Source organism: Polistes fuscatus, unplaced genomic scaffold (genome assembly GCF_010416935.1).
Source record: "Polistes fuscatus isolate 324 unplaced genomic scaffold, CU_Pfus_HIC Scaffold10, whole genome shotgun sequence".
NCBI lineage: Eukaryota > Metazoa > Arthropoda > Insecta > Hymenoptera > Vespidae > Polistes > Polistes fuscatus.
In genome coordinates this window covers 229,371-251,596 of record NW_025112998.1, presented here as the reverse complement: position 1 = coordinate 251,596, position 22,226 = coordinate 229,371, and the positions used below count along the sequence as shown (strand labels likewise).

Sequence of the window (22,226 nt, the reverse complement as noted above, 5' to 3'; positions counted from 1 at the left end):
CGCTTCTCTCACTGTCTGAAAAGGTGACGATGTTAATTGCTCACTTTCTCATCTCGTTAATGTTACTTCCGTAGCAGAAACCGCTTGTGATAATTTAAGAAACATAAGGGAACGGAAAGAACTGGTGTAAACGATGTATTCGACGGAAATCGTTCGACGATCGGCGCAGATGTCTGACTTATAAGCACCGAAGATGTTTTTTTTCCCTTTCTCTACCCCTCATTTTCACTCGTGCTATTTTTTGACATTAATTAAAAGCTTTTATCCAGGCTCTCGATCTTCAATTATTTTCTTACGTAATTAGTTTGTAAATAATTAAAAAACAAAATGATAGAAATGTGTTTACGTACCTGCGTATCTCAAAGATTCTGCCAATGAATCGATTGTCCACATTTGAATGATTTAAATAATATTATTTAATAAGTGAGATTAGGGCAAGAGTTCGATGATTAAAATTTCAAAACTTTCGTATTATCTGGTGAAAATGAATACAGGAACGTTTAAAGTTATGTGACGTGTGTTTAGGAATTCGCTTTACGAAGACAAATATTATATTATTGTGGTACTGACGAATTGTTTATTTGATCATCTGCCAAAGAAGACAGTTTGTCGTTTAAAAGCAATGGCCATGCTGCGCGAAGCGATCGAGGTTGTAGGTATAAAAAAGAAACAAAATGGCGACACTTCGGGTATAATAACTATATCTCTCGTGTTATTTTTTTTCTCCTTTTTTTTTTTTCATCTGTTTGTCTTCTTGGTGTTTTCTTTTCATTTTTCTTTGTTATTCCTTCTTATTATTTTTATCGTTTAATTCTCGCCGACTAAATGATGTTCTCGGGAATCTTCTTCGTAGCGCCCAGCTTTTTGATACAATAGTAATAGCAATATATAATATTATGGCAAGGTCATTGGTCAATAAATACTTTACTTAAATCGCTCGCATCTAAATTCGCCAAATAACACGCAGAATCGTACCAATTTATCATCCGATGACTTCTTTATCTTTCTCTCTCTCTCTCTCTCTCTCTCTCTCCTCATTTTATCTATTATCACAATGACGATCTAAAATAAAAAAAACATACGTGTAGATCGTTTTATTCTTTATTATTCGATAAAAGTAATCCTTCGTCCGCGATTATTTGGAAACTTTAGATTCGCAAAAATCAGGACAAACTCCCTCAAAAATGTACGCTTAGAACAGATAAGCTTTCATTTTTTTTTGTTTCTTTTCTTTTCTTTTTTCTTTTTGTTTTTTTTTTCAATTGTTTTCCAACTATTTTGGTCCAACGGATAAAAAGGATTGAAAAAAGATTTCACACTTGCAATTCCAAGTTGACGGAATTTGTCCTCTCGACGATCTAATTAACCTACACGCTATGTGAACTAGAGATTCCTTTTCAGCATCGAACAGCAGTCACTATGAAGGTAATAGTGCGCGCAACCGTTTTATCTCTAAATACTATTTTGAGTTTACACTAATCGTAGATCCTTAAAAGATTTAGGTAACACTATGTACACTCCAATTTCCCCCTTTCCTTTTTAAATCTTTCTTTTCTTTTCTTTTCTTTTCTTTTTTTTTCTCCCCCATTCTGTTTTTCTCTCGACGTTCCTAACAAAAGTGTTCATCTCCTTATAATTTATATTGCCCCCTTCCGTTTCGATCGATTATAACAATAAGCTCGTAGGAAATTCTCGTCTAAAGAACGAACGACGAGCTCAAATGGACTCCTCGTGTTGGAAAATCACGCAGTTCACATCAGTTCGGTTCGCGAGACATCGTTGCTCGTTTCTAGAACCAGTAGAGATCTTTGGAATCCTGCACTTGCGACTCGAGACCTGAAACAAAAACGAGATGATAATTAATTCATTGATTTTTATTCACAGAAATAAAAAAAAAAGGTTTTCTTTTAATAATAAAGTAACGTAAATATAAAGATATTATTAGGCATAACGCATAATGATTTAATTAATCGTGTATCGAAATATCAAACGTGCATTCAGAAAACGGACTTAGGATGGTTCAGTCAATTCGAATTATTTATCAGCCTGGCGCGTAATAAAAGAAGAGACAACGTTTTGACGGATGCGAGGGTGCAGAACTGGTGATGGCACCCGCTGAGCAACACGGACGGACAAACCGACGTACGAGAGAACGAACATAACCGAACGAACGGACACAGACGGACGAGCTTCGAGCGATGTCACGAGATCGACCAGTTAAGATCTCACGTTCCCTTAAGACGGACGCAAACGGGACGCGCGCGCGACCGCATGCGTCCGGATTTATCTTCCGTACGATCTGGATATCCGAAAGGGTGACCCCGCAGATCTTCGTCCACTCGATGTCAACCTTTTTAAACGATCCTCTTCGATTCCAAATCGATAATGCTGCGTAATCGAGCGAATCTATCTCAACGAAGTATCATTTATGTGAACACGTCGATCGGGACCCCATTGATCTTTATCTTCGATCGTTGCTTATCTTTTCTTATTTGGTTGTTCGCTAAATTTTCGAAACAATTTTATTGATTTCAATCAATACCGAGAAAGAAATTCTCCAAAAGTCTTCTTCTTCTTCTTATTCTTCTTTGATTTTTTTCTTCGATACATTACGTTCGTAACTGTTCATTTGGCTCATCAATTTTCTATTCTTTTATTCGCACGTGTCTAATATAATTTGTAATTGCAACGCAATAACTGTTATGAAAACGAAGATTATGGATCTTCGATATTGGTGTCTTCATTAAATTGTCTAATGATGAAGTAACGTAACGTTGATATATAAAAAACAAAGTACCGTGCTACGTGGACCGATAACTCACAAGAGATTAAATTCACGTAAGGGTGGCACGTGTCAGCGCGTGGATCTACCTGCTTCAAAGTCAGCAACGTGTGCTCGTCGCGAGAGTAGATTCGTACAAGTGGAAGCACAAAAGATTTGATCGTAGTAGATAGTCATATAGGTATCGTTTTGCTCTTCAACGGTGAAGCTAGAACGGCAAGTATTATTTGATGGAAAGTCACTGAGTTGGAAAATGATCGTAGAAGGTAGCGTGAGAAGGGAAACAGGTTTTCGTGCTCACCCGCTTTTACGCGAAAACCTGACGCATGTAACACCGATCTCTCTCTCTTTCTCTTGTTTTTTTTTTATTGACCATTCTACGTAACAATTAATCTCATCGATGACATGTTGGGAAAACTATTGGCTTTATAGTCAATTGAAGATTATTTTTTCTTTATTAAGTAAGTTTTGTTTTCTAAAATATAATATGATAAATTTAATAATACAATGATTTGATATATTGACTTAAATTAAATTACGTTTCCATTGCGAATGACTTGACACCTAAACTGAGCATCAATGATTTACTATGACCATTCAGGAATATCCCAGAAATAAAAGGACAATTTTCTGATACCCAAAATTATTGGCCATAACGATGAATATGATCGAAACTGTAATGGGAAATTGGGAGATCACGATCGATTGCTAATAACAGATAATCTTCTTCCCTTTCTTTTCTCTCCCTTTCACGAATATCGAAGGGTCGGCTTCTGCGGGTGACTCGACAAATACCGGCAATATCGTCGACGTTATCCGACGCACCATTTACCAGCTAGTACCTCGTCCATTTTGCCAAGGGCTTGCGAACGATCACGCGAATATGGTCGAAGCGTTTACCTACGTATGTGTGTATTTATATGTGTGTATATATATATGCTTACATGTTCATGCGAGAAGAGTATAAATCGTCTCGCATGTATGACACTTATGGCAACGTTATTTGGTGGCAACGCTATCGAATTATAACTCTCTCTCTATCTCCCACGAAGATTAGACCTGGACGAATTGGTGTTGTTCAGAATTTCTAATTAGCGTCCTAATATTCGCCTATAATTTATAGTTTGACATTATTAATTATATGAGAGGTATGTGGGAAATATTTTCTATGATCAAAATTCGTTGAACGTATTCGAAAGTATCCGCATACTTGGATTTATAATATTTCCGAAAAAAAAATATCGCTACAAATTTATTGTCATCTAGTTGAGTGAGAAGATTTTTCAAGGATACAATAGTGATCAATAATAGGGTGGATAAATGTTTGAAATAAAGATATAAAGGATACCCAAGATAACATAGTTGTCTTTGAAAGCTTCAACTGCTGACTACAAAGTAACGGACGAACGCACCTGTTATGAACGTTTCAGTATTCAATATCATGATATCAAAGAGCAACTGTAAAATGTTGTAGGAGGGAGAAGAGTTCAGAGAGCAAGAGGAAAAGAGGGGAGGAGACCTTTCGTAGGAAGTCTAAGGAAACTGGGAGACAAATGTTACTCTTCGAGCATCAAGAATTTCACCGGAGTTTGCCTCAACGGTATAATTATGTTGACGTTGTTGTTTTACTTTGATCGTTACACTATATTTTCGTCTCTCTAAATAATATGATTATTAAATGTAGAGAAAATTTTATCTTATAATATATAAATATATATTTTTAAATAATAAGAAGAAAAATGATATAATTGTTAAAAAATGATGGAATGCATGGAAGAAACAGATTTGGCGATCTCACGAAGAAGAACCGGTTAAACAACAGACAAAAGGGCGGGTACCTGGTACGCGCTGTAAACCTTTTTTTTGAAGGTTCTCTCATCTGCTTCTTAAACGTCATGAAAAATTTGTTTTCAATTCATTGTTATGTATTATTTGCAATTCTCACTCTCTCCTTTTCTTAATTTCGAAAAAAACGAATCTTCATCTCGGCAGAGTTTAACGGAGGGTGTAACTTCACCAGTTTCCGGTTGAAGAACACGAATCGAGCGTAGTGATTAAATCAAAACGAACACCCTCGAGTTCGAACAACCCGAACGATTCCCCTCTCACCGATCGAACCAACCCTCTTTCAAGGGATGCATACGAAAAGCATTGTGATGACCCGTATCAATGGGGGTCAGAACCCTTCGGAGTTTGGAATCCAATATACTCGTGGTAAAGGAGACTCTCCCCACTTCAACACATCCACACCTCTGGACCCTTTCCAACACTCATATGCACGAACGTAAGATTACTAATTAGGTATTAATCAACACTATTACAATGATCATCGTAGGTACCACAAAACAGAGATTACTTTCTTCTTCTTTTTTAATAGCTTCGAATTTTTGCCATTTCTTGACGAGGTTCCGTGACACGCTTCACGTGTTCGACAAAAAAACCATCTATTCTCAAAATTCCCCTATTAAAATAGTTTGCGAATCCCCACGAAGGCATCAGAGATATTCGAAAAGATCCCCCCCTTCCCCCCCCCTCCTAACAGAATTGTTGCGTATTCGCGAATGCAATAGGAAAACCCCGAGTAGGGTCCCCGGAGCGAATCCGAAACATTTCCGTATGCTCTCGTGGACCATGTTTCGCCCCCCCTCCCCCCCCCCCCTTCTTCCTCTCCTCCCTCCCTCCCTTCCCCCCCCCCCCCCCCCCCCCATAGAACCCCTTCCCCCCCAACCCCCCCCCCCCCCCCCCCCCCCCCCCCCCAATTTCACGGGGATGCTGGTGGGATCGTCTCAAATATGGCCTCTAACCGCTTGTAACATGTCGTAATACACACTAATAAATAAAGTTCTCTCACACAGACCTAGTAAGTGTATCTCTATTAAAATTATCCACTATGCAAGAACATAAATGTCACCTGACAAATCAAATGATTATTGAATGAAACTATTCGAAACACGGTGTAGTTGTTGTCGAGCACGATGATGATGATAATGATGATGATGATGATCATTGGTAATGGCACGTATCAAAAGTTTGCAAAGTTGACAACGATTTGTTTTTTTTTCGTGTAAATTTTTTTTTTAAATGACATTTAAAAAGCAAGTTTAAAAAAAGAAAAAACCCCCCCAAAAAAGAAGGGGAAGGGGAAGAAAAATAAGAAACGAAAGGCGTTCGCCGATCTGGCAAAACTCTCGGTTCGCCGGCCTGTCTCACATCGAAGGAGAGGAAAGCAGAGTTCGAGAGATCGATATAGCCGGTGAGTCGACCACTCCCTCCATTCGACAAACTGACCAATCGAGGCTCACTGGCCATCCCCGTGCTGACTCCCGGTAGCCGAGTGCTGCGACGGTGTCTCTCTTTTACGTTCTCTTCTCTACCTCTTTTACTGGCTACCCACGGGTATATGCGAACTGTGGATTACGTGACGTCAGTGTGCGACGCCATTTTCGAGGCGCGTGCCAGAAAGCCTCCGGAGTAAGGTTGCACCCGCCAACTGAATACTTCCCATAAAATCTCCCGCGTCTTCAACGTCTAGTTAGTATCATCTACTATGATCGAACCACGATCATCGATCGTTCTAATTTAACACACGGATTCCATTGAAGTGGAGTACATATTTCAGAAAAATCAATTATATCGTTGTAACTTTCGAAGATGTTCACATGAAACAAAATACCCGTATCACAATACTTTCACTTGAATTTTTTACTATCACGATACACGTTCGAATCTAAAATCTAGAATACTTTAAATGAAAATTTTTAATTTCAGTTAACTTTTTGTTTTATCCCACGTGCAATTTATGGATAAATTAATATGATTCCTGTAGAAGGCATATTCAACTTTCCTTTTTAAATAAAATGTAAATGAAACTATTTGAAAAGCTACACGCGTGACGTTCCACAATCCCACAAGTAGAATAGAGATTCGAAAGAGGTTGTGGTTGGTAAGGAAAAAAACGTCGAAGGGTGGCTCGTTCGTCGACACCTTTCCGTTCGTCGGAGAAAAGAGAATCGGCACTTTTTCCGATCCTCCTGGAAGGACATCGAGTGGCGAGCTCGTCGCACGAAACTGTCGCAACGAAAAGCAATGCGAAGTTCGAGAAGAAGTCTTGCCCGCTTTTTCACCCGAGCAAGCAAGCGAGCGAGCATTTCGTATATCGTACTTGGGTAGTCCTATCTTGGAATCTCAAAGGGGCGGCGTCTCGGAGGACGAGAAAGAGAGAGAGAGAGGAGAGAGGGAATGAGGGAAGGAGAAGAAGGATAAGAGGGTGGGAGGGTAAGGAGGAAGATAAAATTCGGCTTTGATTTAGAGACTCGTACCGACGCAAGGCGGCGCCGGGCCGCACCGTGGCCGCATCGTACCGCTTTCGTGCTAGGAAGCAATACCTTTCTAAAACCCGGTTCCGGTCTTTCGTATTACTTTGTCTGATATCGTGAAAATTATCGTGAATCTAAATGATCTACAATGTCGACTAGAGAAGACAAATTATACCGCAATACTATTGTTACTAGAACGAAAATAAATTATCGATTAAATGAAAATTATGAATAATTTCGCGATTAAACAAGAGAAAACGAAAATTAACGTCAATTACAATTTTTGTTTATTAGAGTTAAACGTAGGGAAATATTACAATTATGTTTTCATAATTTTCTATCACAGCGTGTCGTGTAGAAACACGCGAAATGATAAATTATTCATTTACGTCAGTTCGAATTTGTCCCCCGATGAGGAGGACGAAATCGACAATCGTTGAGAAGGAGGGAGAAACTTGGGAGGGGTGGTGGTTGAGGGTGGATGGAGTGGGGACAGTGCCGACGACCAAGATGAGAAGAGAGTCGGCGTTCTCTCTGACTCTTCACAAACGTCAGCCGGTAATTGCGATTTATTTCTCTTAATAGCGCTTAAACGCCGACCAATTTATTCCGTTCGAGTTAATTTTACGCAATTATATAATTATCACGAGAGAAGAGAATAAGAGAGAGAGAGGGAGACTAAGATCGAAAGAAAAAGATACGCGTACCAGATCGTGTATATACGTAACCTAATCGAGAAGACACTATCGCGAGATGTCGTAATGGTCGACACTTAAATTTAAAGACAGCGCAACTCCTGCTTAACCCCCCGACGGTCTCTTGTTATTCGCCAATGAATACTCGTTAACGAGTGAAACTATTGTTTCGACTGAGCGTCGATTAAAATCTTTTTGAAGTTTTCTCCTTGAATTCAAATCTGTTATTAATTTAGGTATATAAAATAAGTCACAATAATAGTAACTGTTGCAAGATTAAATAATTTTCTTCTTTGACGAGTAATTTTCTTTGATCAATGCTAATTATCGAAACCATTGGATAATTAATTAACTTTATAAAATAACAAGAAAGATAATAAATTAAAGGCCATTTTAAAGATCAGAGCAATGATCGTTTACGCGTAGTATGAAGAAAAAATTTCGAATAAAGGGGAACGTTTGCGTGGAAGAAACTTCGGTTTCAATTATCTGGAATCACATAAGACTGTAATTAATTCGAACATTACTGGGAAACTCGCGACCAATCGAGATCGCGCAAGATCGCGGATTCGTTTAGCAATTTCGTTACTTTCGCGCAACGATCCGTTCTGCCAACAAGTCCGTATTTATTTATTCATTAATTTCGAGAAGAGAAGTCGAGTTTGGGATTACTTGGAAGGAGGGAGCACAGAGAATGAGTTAGAGAGAGGTCTCTTACAGTAGCACACGCCAACTCGAAATGTTCGAATAGTGAACGTTGTCGGCATTCCGCTAAGCAAATTCTTGAAAACTCGTTTGGTCGGTCCGGCCGCTTGAACCAACTCTCAATCTACACCGTAAAAGCCAGGCACGTGTGTAAGAGCTAACCGTCTCCTAAATTGGCCCTAAGTCCCAACTTGTTCTCTCTCTTTCTTTCCCTCTCCCAAAAGTAGAATACATACTTCAAACAAAACAATAGAATTTTGATCAATCTGTCATTTATGTTCAATCGAAATTCATTCGTTTGATCATTTTACAACAAATTGCTGTTTACGTTGTAAATCTCGGTTGTATCGTTAACAATAATGTTTTAAAATACGAACTCAAAAGAATCAAGTAAACTATCTTCGGAGAGGGTTGAAGACATGGCTGCTACGCGTTGAATCAGTGACATCTGGAGGGATGATAGCAGGGAACGGAGGTCTTTTATCGATTTTGAAGTCTCCACCTCACTAAACCTTACGATGTTAAAATATTGTTATTTCCTTTTCTTCCTGTGTCTATAAATATGAACTTCGTCATTTTTATTGTTGGCAAAAGTCATTTGCAACGTATCCGTCACAAATTCTATCTATAATAAATATACTTGGATAATATCTTTTCGCGACTGAAAAAGAAAAGAAAAAAGAAAAGAAAAAAACAATTTGAAATGAAAAGTATAATGATTGACATATTAGAAGATGTAAAAAAAAAAAATCTACACGAAAATAAGAATAAGTTTGGAAGAGGGAGACGAAAAGGACGAAACAGAAGGCGTGTATCCCGAATACCGGCGTGCAGACAGATGGGAGTGGTCTCCGCAATCACGATGGGCGTGGTGTTTTCACGGCATGTTGCAGCTGCACCCCGCAATGCAACCACGAATCGTGCAGTACATTTACATACAAACGTGCAAGCAAATTGTGCGAGCCTTCATCCAAGCTACGGCTTATTTAACGTGTCGGAGCGAGACCACCGTTCTTTCCATTCTTGTTTTTCTTACTTGACCCCACCTATTAAGTCTAACTTTAATTTACTACCCACTCCTTTGGATATCAATAAACGCGCACATCTAAAAGCATTTTTGGTGTAACGCCACTTTTCTACAACTTTCGTTGACACGCCTTGATGGATTGAAAAAGAAAAAGAAAAAAAAAAAGAAAAGAAAAAAAAGGAAAAAAGAAGAAAGAATCAAGTTCTGCGAAACTGGTTACCTGAACATTTTTATGTCATTTATGAAATGAAGAGATACACACTGCCGAGCGAAGCGGTTTTTCTTGATTTCGCGAGCTTCGTAAAACGATTGAAATTCTTTAACTTATTTTATGTACTCCTCTCTTTCTCTCTCTCTCTCTCTCTTTATCTTCAAGCGCAATCGTTTAAAGTAAGTGACCACAAGACGTTTTAAGACAGTTCAGACGTGTCTTGGTACTCTTACAACGGTGATATCAATAATTAGTAATGGAATTCTAACTACTTGAAGAACTTCAAAATATATTTCAAATAAATTCATATATGTATTACCTTGAGAAATACAATGGAAAATTATTTGAGATTAAAAGAGGAATAAAATCAAGGACAATATTTGGAATGTTCGAGGGAAGCTTACTTTTTGTCGGGACGTTTGTCCGAAGAACAAATGGGTTTGTTTGCTAACCAATTAAAAAAAAAAAAAAGGATAAAAATAAATAAAAAGACAAAGAGAAAGAGAAAGAGAAGAGGATATAGTCGTCGAGAGAAAGTTTAAATCGGGGTACTGCAAGACAGCATCCCGTTGAAGAGAAGCGAGGGATCGGAAGATGTAATCGCAAAGACGACCAAGAAGAGTGCCGCGTGTATCCTCTCTCGGAGAGCGTCGAAGCGGTCGTAAGAGCTCGAGTTTCCTCGTCTTATATAATCCGTAGCAGAACGGATCGCCTTTTTGCTCGGACGTGTCCCGAGCACCTCGCTTCGAGCGAAGAGAAATGTTTTACGGTCCGGTCGGATCTTTTTGCTATCCTCCTGCTTACGGATTTCGGCGTGGGAGAAAGACAGAGAGACAGAGAGGGAAGGAAACCAAGTTGAAGAGAGAAAGAGAAAGACACACATACGATGACAGAGAATGAGAGAGAGAGAGAAAGAGAGAGAGAGAGAGAACACGCACTATATCGACCGACTTGGTCCCCCATTAAGCTCTTATTAATTGCGAGCATCTGAGGGACCGCTCAGCCTTTCTTGCTCTACCTGGACGCCATTCTGCTCGAAGAAAGCCGACCAACAATCTCGGCTTCCTTTTGCAACTTTGATCGACCGCTTCAACGAGGATTTTCATATAAATAAGAAGTCGGGGCTATTCTACGACCTGGAATCCCTTATTTCTTCTTGCAAAAAGTCGAATCGTTTGGTGTAGAAAGGGGATGCAGAAGTGATACACTTTTGTATTTTTTTTTCTTCTCGACCATCCCACGATCACTTATCATTCTAATTTCGGTCAGATTATTGGAATGCCACGGTGGATTGCAATTTTAATGAAACGTTTTGTATCCGTATCCGTGAGTATACCTATTTACCTGGTATTATATTGAATTTACTTAATGCGTGGGTTTAAAGGGTAGGGGGGGTTGATAATACTCACCGGAGAGGGAGGCATAAGGACCATGAGGGTAAGGCGGCGCCGAGGAAACGTCAACGAGCGACTGAGAGGGCGTTGCCGACGTCCAGTCCTTGTAGGAGGCCGCGGCGTGCACGTGGTGTGCCGCGTGGTGAGCCGCGTGGTGCGACGTGTGATGTCCTCTCGCACTACCCAAAAGCAACCCACTGTAACTCGCCGCAGCGGCCATGTTATGCTGATGATACTCGTGCACCGCTCTGGAACCGGGAAGAGATTTCGATTAAGGCCAAGGTAAAGAAGATGGATAGAGGAAGAGAAGATCTGTGTAGCGAGCGGTAAGCTCGTCAGACGGGGGTAGAAGATGGGACTGGAAGGGAACGGAACAGGAGAAGAAGGATGAAAACACAAGAGGAAGGTTAAACAAAAAAAAAGAGAAAGAGAGAGAGAGAGAGAACGAAAAAGAAGAAGAAGAAAAAGGAGGGAAGAATTCTCGATATCGTAGCCTCTTCTCAAGCACGGTGACAGACTAGTAATTTATACGACGGTCCGCTCAGCATCAGTGCTAAAGATCTTCCCCCTTGGTACCTGCTGCTCCCGACGGTTTTCTGTATTTTTCACGTCGACTTCGTCCTTTGACTCTTTTTTATTTTTGTTTTCTGTTATTTTTTTGTCTCTCTTTTTTTCCCTTTTTTTTCTTTTTCCTTTCTTCTCTTTCCTTTTCTTTTTCTACTCATTTAACTCGCCTCGGATATACACCGAGGTCCTTGCTTTTATGATACTTTATTTCTTTATCAAGATTAACTTTTGTCGCCAGGAGATTTCTGCATTTGGTCCTTGAACCCGTGAACGCATAGTTTTGCAATAGGTTAAACGAGGACGATCGGGAAGTATATCAAAATGATGATGAGTTTATTTAATGAATTATAGAGCTGACCTATGTTGGTATGGGCCGTAATGTGCGTGCCATGGATCCGCTGGATACTCATAGACGTCGCCAGGATGCTGACTATTCCAAAAGGACGGTGGGAAGTTTCTCATCGACATAGGAGAGATATTTTCTGTAACAGAAATCAACAAAAATATTCCTATCAATATTGTCAAGAAATTTGTCGACTTGATAATCACCGTAATATCCTGTATCCCCGATCTTGACAATATCCCTAACTAAAAGATCGCTGTATTCGGCGGACCTAAATTGTACAGGTTAAAGAGCAAGAGAAAGCGTTTATTAAAATATTTCAGCGTTTTCCCACGAACATTTACGCGATCCTTTGGAAGGTTTTAGGGTTTATAAACGAGTGGTAGTCGGACTCCCACGGGATCGAACCGCGCGACAGAAGGGTACCGCTCGGTTGTTTTACAAGCACCCACTTCGAAGCCAGAAGCTTGTCCCGTGTATTCTCCCGCGGTTCCACCATGGTTTGCTCACGAGATTCCTCTTTTTTATTCTTTTTGTTTCGCCTTCTCTTCTTTTTCTTTCTTTCTTTCTTTCTTTCTTTCTTCCTTCCAATCTTCGAGCCCGACCAATCCGAAAGTGTGGTCGAAGGTTGGACCAACAAGATCGATCGCAAGAGACAATTTATTTTTCTGATTCCACACTCGTGCCATTCCAATTTAACTCACTAGGATCTACCGACATAAGTCATCATCTCTATTTACCATTTATAATCTGATAAAGTTATCGATAAATACGTCGGCATCGTCAATCATCATCAGTGACATGCGCAAGTCAGCGGGATACTGTGTGACTGGCGCTAGTACTTCTGAGAACGAATGAGGAAGATCTCGTAGTCTTCTGACTTGTTAAAAAGCGTCGAATCATCGTCGTTTAACAATGTGGACATCATGAATTTGATGACCAATCGAAAAGAAATCTTTTGGGTTTGTTAGCGTATCGGTTTCGCCCTGGTAACTCGACTAACACTTTCGTTACATAAAGAAGCCATGGATCGCATTGTTTCCCACGCATGGAATGTCGTCGAAGCATGATCGGAAAGAGAAGGAAAGAGAAGGAGAGAGAAAAAGATAAAATATACTTTTCCAAGTTATGCCCAACGCAACTGGTCACGGATTGCTTCAGCTAAAGATTTATTATAAAACAAGATAAGTTTCTACCGAAGTTGACACGAGTTAAATAGTTTTCTGAGAGTTCCACGAAGCGTCCAATATCGAGTAAATCGAAGATAGATTGCTTTTACATATTCCCCACCATGCTGCTCAGAGATCCACCATGGCCATCCCCTTTCCTTCTGCTTCTTCTTTAGATTCACGGCGATCGTCGGTACCAGTGGAGAATGTCCTTTATTTATTAACGCAATTAAAGAAACAGAGTGTCGAGCGTCCGCGCTTGCCTTTCTTCTCTGCCGATGCCGCGGAGGGGACGAGGGATTCCCTCTTTCCCTCTCTATTTCTCTCTCTCTCTTTCTCAGGACCGATATGCGGATGGAACACGGGCTGCTCTTCGGCCCCTGTCAGAGTCAGATGTGCCAATAAGCGTGGTAAAGCGCGTACAAAGGATAAAAGGATTTCGAATCGGCGTTCCTTTATCGGCAAGGATTCTGCGTGTGAATCTGATTTTTTTTATCCGTTTCGTTCGGGGCACCTTGCATAAGCTAGTAATTGAGAGAATTCCTTCAATGTTTTCATACGAAATCATAATGATCGTTCCTTACACAATGTATCTTTATATATCTATCTGCGAATTGTATTAATTATCTTGATATAGTATATGAAAGATGTTTGCTTTCTTTGCATATTTGTAATCTTAACTGACGAGGACTAACTGATCCTCGTTAATATTTGCAAATTGGCTTGATCACCCTACTCAACTTGAATCTAATCAGAATGACAACTGCGAGGAAGCCACTTTGGGAAGATGGGAGATGAGGGAGGATTTTTATAAGTTCATGTAGGAGAATTAACGAGGAGTGATCTGGTTCGAGATGAGATCTGGCGTGGATCCATGAGATAGCTTTTATAAAGACGTTCGGCGAGACGCGATTCGTCAAAACGTAACGGAGAGCAGATTGATGTGCCGCTGCGACTGGACAGCTTGTTATTTCGATTCAGAGTCGGCATGTATATACTGAGAAGAGAAAGAGAGTAAGTAATAAGAGTTGGAGTTGGAATTGGAGGTGGAGAAGAAGAAGAGACGACGACGACGAAGACGACAACGACGACGACGACGATGATTTGACTCGGATGTATCCGCCTTGCACTTTCTCGTCCGTCGCTTTGAAGGCACTTCGTGTCAAGTAATTGCGTTTCTGTTACGCCTCGCGATGGGATACGGGGCGTTAATTTGACGCCACCGACTGGAACGATGCGCTCAATTTCTCGGACTCAGCAATATTGCCCTTTTGAATACGCCCATCTGACTCGACCTTTTCCCTTCAAGCACGTAATTCCTCTAACGTCTGTCATTGCTTAACACTATCTTCCACAATATAAGTATCATTATTTGCGTTAGCGTTAAGATATGTTATACATTTTCATGGTATAACAGGGATATCAAATTGATTATACTTCTTGATTGTGTTTGATCAATTGGAAGAAAAAATTCAATTCTACGAAACTACTTTCTTAAGGATTATCTTCGATAAATGTAATGTACGACTTCGTAGAAAGGACTCTGGTAACGAGCGATAAGACAATTAACTTTAATACGATTTCGATTCCATATCAATGAAATTCTAGATTACTCGTTACAGTATGTTGAATTTCATGGGAGCATTAGATCGCACATCGCTTAGATATCGTAGAGATTCCTTAGATTTAAGATGAGTCTTGATGTTAGTCGGTAAGAGTACGGGCAAAAGGTTTTATCGTCTTGCCGTATCACTCAGCCGTTCCTGTACTGTAACCCGTATCGTTACCTTGCACAGTTAACTTACGTCGTTACCGCTACCGTGGTCGTTTGCTTCTTGCAGGTACCCTACCGAATAAAAGCCGTACCGAATGTATACTTCAAGAGGAGAGCGCCCCCGATCGAAAAAGAAAATAAAAAAGATTGTGGAAAAAGTAACGAAGGAGGCACGATTAAAAGCGCTTACACAAGCGACAAGTTTGTAACGAGCAAATTCTTTACTCGAAAAAGATTTACGACGTTCCGTTCAATCTACATTAATTAATGAAAATTTATGGAAGATATGAGGGAAAACCTGGACTTTTGATATGGTTCAAATTCTAAACGTTTTCTTATCTTTTACGCCAGATAATGGATTATTCTAAAAATTCCTCGCTACAATTTGCGAAAACAAAATGCATCATTTGTACAATACGATACATCGAACATTTGTAAAAATCTGAATAAGATCTTAGTAACGCACTTGTTAGAAATCGAAACATTTATCCAGCTTCTCTTTTAACAGAAAAAAAAGGTCGATCGATAAATCGTAAGTTTCGAGGGGTCAATGTGAAAAGGATGGCCGATCTGTATACGAAATCCCTTCGTCTCTTCTGTTTCCTCGATAAACATGAGAGAAGCTCTCCACTGTTCAGGCAGCGTTCAGGCCTTTTACGTACGTTAGCCGGCATACCGCGGCTAAAACTGTCTCCGGCTTTCTCTCCCGTTTGTTCTCTCTCTTTCCCTCTATCTATCCGCCTATATCCCTCTCTCTTTCTCTCTTCTTACCCTCGTGGAGGAGAGCACGAGGTTTGCGTCGTGCATCTTAAGGCCCGCCAGTGGAAGCTCTTAATTTACCTTTGCTACACTCTCGTGGTCGTGGAGAGATGCTGAAAGAGAGAGAGAGAGAGAGGGAGAGGGAGAAAGAAAGAGTGATAAAGACAGGGAGAGAAGAAGAAAGACAGCAAGGAGAAAGAGAAAGAGAAAAATACAGAGAGAAAGAGAGAGAGAGAGAGAGAGAATAAGTAGAGGTACAGAAGCAGAGGTGCGCAAGGCACATAACAATTAGGTCGTGTTGTCTTGAATTCTAAGCAGGCTAGTGAACTGATCCTGAGCACCGAGAGCGGGATAAATGCGGCCTTAAACGACACCGATATAGACGGACCGCTAACGTCGCCCGTGCTTGCCAAATCCTCTACCCCACCACCAACTTCTTCTTATTCTTCTTCTTCTTCCTCTTTTTCTTCTTTTTTTCCTCCTCTTCCGGCTCGACGACAGTCCCGTGATTCCCGTCGCGATGTTCCACGACTCTTCTCCGACTCCGCACCCTCCAACCCCCACCCCCCTTACCTCATTCCCCTACGTCACCAGAAAGCCAGGTTTTAAGTCTTCGAGTACCGACAACGACGGTACGATTGTTACGGGCCTTGTTAGCGTTGTCGCAAGCTAATGGCGTACTTTATTACCAGGGCTTCGCGTTTCCTTCCAAAAGACGATGCTGTCGTGGATGCAAGACGAGATTGAACGTTAGCAACCTCTTTTTCATGTATTCGTAAAACGTTTTTCTTCGGTGCTTTGGACGAGTACTTGTTTTTCTTTTTTCTTTTTTACCAGTACTGTGTCAATTTTTTGTATAAACATTAATATGATCTTGGTGAAGTCTTAATATATTATAATATAAAATAATTTATATGTATTTAAAATGTTAACGTGTTAAAATAAATAAAATATAAGATTTGTGAACACACCTTTGGGCTTGTCATGAGCCAGTGCCCTTTGGAAATGTTCTTCAACCTCTGATGCGGCATCCCCTCTGTAATTATTGAAGATGACGCAGTTCGCGCTGACATACTGCGCCCTACTTTCGCCATCGTCCGAATCCTCCGCTGCTGTAGCAGCCCCTACTATAAGTCAATTCAATCATGATCAATTTAGAAATACTGAAATTATTTTTTATTTAAATGACCGCTATTATAATTTACAACATACCGTCCGTCGATCTGTCATCGTCGAGGGTTCGCGAAGGTTGCGATGTAGTAGTCGCTAGGGGTGGTCGGGGTTGGGGAGTTGGTCGAGGTGATGCTGGACTCGGTGCTGATCCCACCGAACCCGCGCTACTTGGTTGACCTTGTGGTACACTACCTCCACCGCCACAAAGTTCCAAACCCGCTGCTTCCAAAGACCTTTGGTGTACGTTCAACTGTAAAAATAAAGATGAGTGGTGATTACTAGCGCAGCATTGCAAACGATTTGCACATCGGTTAGGTAATGGGTCATATCGTGACTCGTCTTCTTATTCTGTACCTATTATAGAATCAAACAAAGTACTAATCTTGACTACTTGAGACCAGTCCAATAACTCTGTCGAAATATTTGTTATTGGCTCGTTATAGAAACCCTGAAAACATTGTATTATATTGATGCAACGCGCGTCATACTTTAAGATCGAATATTGTCAATGAGCAGAAAATGAATTAGACGTTAATTCCGAAGTCTCGGGATAGTTTTAATCCGATTCGTTTAATTCGTCCTCCGATGCCAGAGGACGAGTCAAAGAAAGAGAGAGAGAGAGAGAGAGTGAAGTGAGATCCATTGAGCACATAGCGACGCCGGCCGTCGGTTCTCTTCATCGTTTCTCCCGCCCTTCTTGCATGGACTGCAAATAACGCGAGAGCTATGCTATGCGTACCAGCATCGTCACGGCCGTTGGCAATGAGACCAAATAGGACGTAATGCTCACTATTCATTAGATCCTAGCGATGCAAATGCCACGGCTGGTCAGGGCATTCTGTTCGAATTTTTTTCACGACAATCCTACGCGTAAGCAATTAAGAGTGCGCCAGAGATAAAGAGTCGGCCAACTATTCGACCGACAACGAATCGTCGAACGAAAGGTCCTTTGGCCATTTCACTCATCGTCGATTAACATAGCGAGTGACTCGACTTTAGAGTGAGTCTCGGTAAGTCAGAAGCATAAAAACACGACTCTGGCGAGGACTAATGGTAGAATAACACCAAGGATTCACATGATATTCGTTATATCCTACGCTAGGGTATCTCGTTCAAGGTGTTTCTCCATTACATCGATCCTGCAGATCGTTTCGAACACGATCGTAATGACCCCAGGAACCGTAGTGCTAGTACGTGCCACTTGCATACCTGCACGACGCGCACAACACGATGATAAAAGACGCGCATTTACAGGCGCGTTTGCAACGCACGCATCCCGGGCCCCGTATACATTCCCAGTAGCCATTGTTGTTTCGAAGAGCTACCGCCTATAAATCTAAAGAGTCTCTGCGACCGGACGATGGGCTTCTATGATTTATCGATCTTGTCTGATCAACTTAAAACGATATACCAATAAGCAAAATATATTTTTATAAGATATACCTCGTGTACTTTTATCAAATTACACATATCGTATATCGAAATATTGGCAAATTGTCAATTGTTTCAGAGTTATTTTCGTATAAAATAAGTATCACGTCATATTTCTAAATAAAAGTCTCTTAATGAGACCAGAAGGAATGTGTGATCTTCTTTATTTCTCAAGCTCATTTATCCGAGCCTTTGTATAAAACAAGCAGCATGCTTCATCGTTCCTTAAAGCGTTATCTTCTTCATCTATGCTAACACAGCTGGATTCTAATAAAACACCCGATCCAAGGAGCCCGTCCATTATCACGTTACGATCTTAGCCTTCTCGAAAAAAGTCCCATTCGTTTGATCAACAAATCGCCTATCGGGCCTAGCTATTTACGAATCGGAATAATCCAACTTATAGGAATGGACATTTCTAAATGGCGATAGAGTTTTTGGAGAAAATGAAGAAGAAGAAGAAGAAGAAGTAGAAGAAGGTTCCTCCTAAGTAGTAGTCGTCGCGACACTTTGGTTCCCTTCGTTCGTTGCTAGTTGACAGGGAGCCTTTCGGCATATATATCGAGCCGACCACGTACCCCGCCTAACCAATTACGTCCATACATCAGTGGCGAGTAGAAGCGCACGGAAATAAGCTGACGGTGATGTATGCTCCTGCTGCACACACGGGGGTTAGCGGGGGTGCAGAAGTGTGCTGCTGCTGTTGCTGCTGCTGCTGCTGCTCGAAAGCTCAACGAAGAGGAAGACTAAGACTAAGACTGAGACGACGACGACGACGACGATGGCGAGATGTTATCATTATCTACTCTAATAAAGCTGGACTCTGCATTCCATGTGGTAGTACATCACCGCCACGATTTTCAAAGTGCAAAGAGAGAGAGAGAGAGAGAGAGAGAAAGGAAAAAAGATAGAGAGAAAGTTTCGTAAAGAGAACGCCGAGTGACGAGCGCTTTCCTGGCGATTTCACGGAAAGTACACTCGATCACTCGCGTCCTCCAACTCAATGACATCCTCCTCGTCGTTTCCTCATTTTCTCTTTATCCATCGTATTCGTGGAATCCTCCATAGAAACTGGTCTGATCGAAGTAGTAACAGAGAATAAGAACGATACCAAGTTGAGAATTTACTGTTGGAAAATATTATGAAAAAAGAAAAAAAAAAAACTCTAACGCTTGAAATCGTCTCGCAGACGATAATGTTACGATAGCAAATTATTATATGTCTCTAAGAGATGACGAAGTGTCCCACGTGGAGATTCAATATCGTTCGAGCGCATCCCGATTCAATTACATTGGATTGCATGGGGCTAAAGAAGAGTCATCATTTACGAGGATAAAAGTATAAAAGAGATAAAATCGAGGATCAGCGAGCCCTCCATAGATTACCACCGGTGGAACATCTAGTGTTGCTTGGACGACAATGTGGTAATTAATCGAAGCAAGCCTGCTTCCAACAACCTCCCGTTTCCCCGTCTCTCTTTTTCTCTCATCCCATCTCTCTTCCTCTCTTGTTTCTTCAAGGTGCACTGGCTTCCTTCGAAACGGTCCACGTTCTCCACGGCTAAGGAGAAGGAGGTGCTGACTCTAGCTGGGAGCGAGAGGGAATCAGAAAGAAAGAAAGAGAGAGAGAGAGAGAGAGAGGAGAAAGCTGCTCGCGGCCTTTCAAAGCATTCCAAAGCACGAGCGCCTCTTCCACTCGACCTCAGCCCACCCCACTTCCAACCCCACTCGATCCCAGTACTACCACCGCCACCACCACTACCACCACCACCACCACCACCTTCACCACCACCACCTCCGCCGCGTCTCCGCGCCTATGTCGAGTCACTTCGCGAGAGCCAAAGCCCGCGTCTTTATTTCTTTCCCTTTTGTCTTATAGATCTTTGAATCTCTGTATCGGGGGTTCAACTCTTCCCGTTCCAGCCCATTAAAATACTTGATGCCTCGACCAGGATTTGAATTTACGATTGTCCCACAGTGCGGACTCGATTGCGAAAATCGAATTTGCACTTTCATCAATTACCGTGCAGCAACGGGAGATAACAATAAAAAAAAAAACAATGATAATGAAAAAAAAAAGAAGAAAAAAAGAAAAGAAAAGAGTGATCTTGGGATTGTAAATTTACGATTTGAGTAAAGCGTAAAAAAGTAATGTCATCGAAAGGAATGAAATTCGGACGATTACATTCGTCAGAGACGATCGGTGTAGATGGTGTAAAAGCGGACAGCTCACATCGATTCGAAAGGAGATCGGCGGCCTCGCGAGATCTCTCCTTCGATTCCCACATCAATTTAAGTCAAACCTGGAAGAGGGAGATCTTCGTCAATCCACTCCTCGTCTCGTTGTCTCTTTCTTTCGTGTCCTCCTTCGTGGAACGGTAGCCCGAAAGGGAGAAAAGGATTCGAACGACCTAAGGAAGAAAGGACGAACGGAGAAAAGAATAAGAAGAAACAGAAGAAGAAGAAGAAGAAGAGAAGAAGAAGAAGGAAAAGAGGATGATGGTGAAGAGGGTAGAGAAACGTAGGGAGACGGTAACAAGCTACCATACAGCTACGGGGTATCTCGCAATTTGTTTGCTGGACACGACCATTCGTCGACACGATTCTCCTATCTTCCACGAAGATGAGAGAAGTCCGCGTCCTCTCGCTCTCGCACTCTCGAAGCCTTGGATTACGACTATCGATAAGGTACCGCTGAACGAGTTCCCTTTAGTTAAGTTTAGTTCATTAGCAAACTCGCCAGGTGGACGATGGAACGATTCCCCCATCCGTTCGACAAATTACAACGAGATCGTCTCCACCCCTTTCGATTCCCGCTACTCCTCTCTTCACCAAAGTGCATCTCCTTCTCTTACAACTTTACGATCTTTCGAAGAACTTCTAATATAATCTGTTACCGATTGTATTTTTATTCATCCAATTTTATATTTTATTATTATTATTATTATTATTATAGATCACATATTAATTATTTGCTATCCCGTGAACGTAATTAAACGTTCGCGAATACTTCGAATTCGAGGAAAAATTCAAACACCCATTCTAAGATCGGTATTGACACATCGGGATAAAATGAAAAGGAAAAAATGCGTGTTCCCTTATCGTTGTACTAGACGATAAAAATCATATGAGACATCAAAAATAATTCAGTTAGGAATTTTAGGCTCGCGTAGATTATAGCAACCGGTTAGATCCTATCGATAGACTCCCAGGTATTTTCTCCTAAAAGTGGAAGCGATTAATGAACCTTCTCGCACCGGTATTAACTACTCCTCTACAAGCATATAGATATGGGTTTTATTTTATAGGAACGTTTAAGCGCTAGCGTACGTCAACGGATGACTAAACGGTGCACCGCCCGCCGATAACGATACGCATCGGTAAAAAGAGTCGGGGAGAGTGAAAAAAGATCAAACAGGTTGGCATTCGTTTCGTGTAAAACTCAGTCGGCGAGTAGAGAAACAGAGGAAGAAGTGGAGAGAGGGGGAGAGAACTTTTGAGTAATGTCGCCGACTTGCTATATAAATGTATAAACGTATCCGAGGGCACCTTTGGTCAAGATTATCTTCTTGTAACAAAACGTTAGAATACGCTTAAGTGATCAACAAGTTAATGAATTATTTAATCCTTCTTATTGCCACAAAAGTTCACTTTCCTCCTAAAGCAATTTATAAACTTTTTACACGTATTCTCTTTCATCTTAAACCGCATTTACTTCCCATCCCCGTTTATCGCGTCTCATGGTTAGGCCATTAGGTAATTTATTAAAGTTTACAATAAATATTAGTTTGGAAATGCCTAGAATTAGCTATCGATTCTGTTAACAACCTAACTTCATACGAGTTGTGATCAATGGATTTAACCAAGGTTTTTCTACCTCG

General features: G+C 41.0%; 1 protein-coding gene across 1 annotated transcript in view; it reads right to left on the bottom strand.

The window, feature by feature from the left end:
- Positions 1 to 557: 557 nt before the first annotated feature.
- The window catches only part of LOC122525768 (protein vestigial), a 56,442-nt gene continuing 34,773 nt past the window's right edge, over positions 558 to 22,226 (bottom strand). Inside the window, exons 2-6 of the mRNA XM_043648699.1 lie at positions 16,955 to 17,165; positions 16,714 to 16,869; positions 12,056 to 12,179; positions 11,146 to 11,378; positions 558 to 1,836 (exon numbers count right to left, since the gene is read on the bottom strand). Of these exons, the coding sequence (XP_043504634.1) occupies positions 1,790 to 1,836; positions 11,146 to 11,378; positions 12,056 to 12,179; positions 16,714 to 16,869; positions 16,955 to 17,165 (771 nt within the window). The 3' untranslated portion in view covers positions 558 to 1,789. The remainder of the gene's footprint in view (positions 1,837 to 11,145; positions 11,379 to 12,055; positions 12,180 to 16,713; positions 16,870 to 16,954; positions 17,166 to 22,226) is intronic.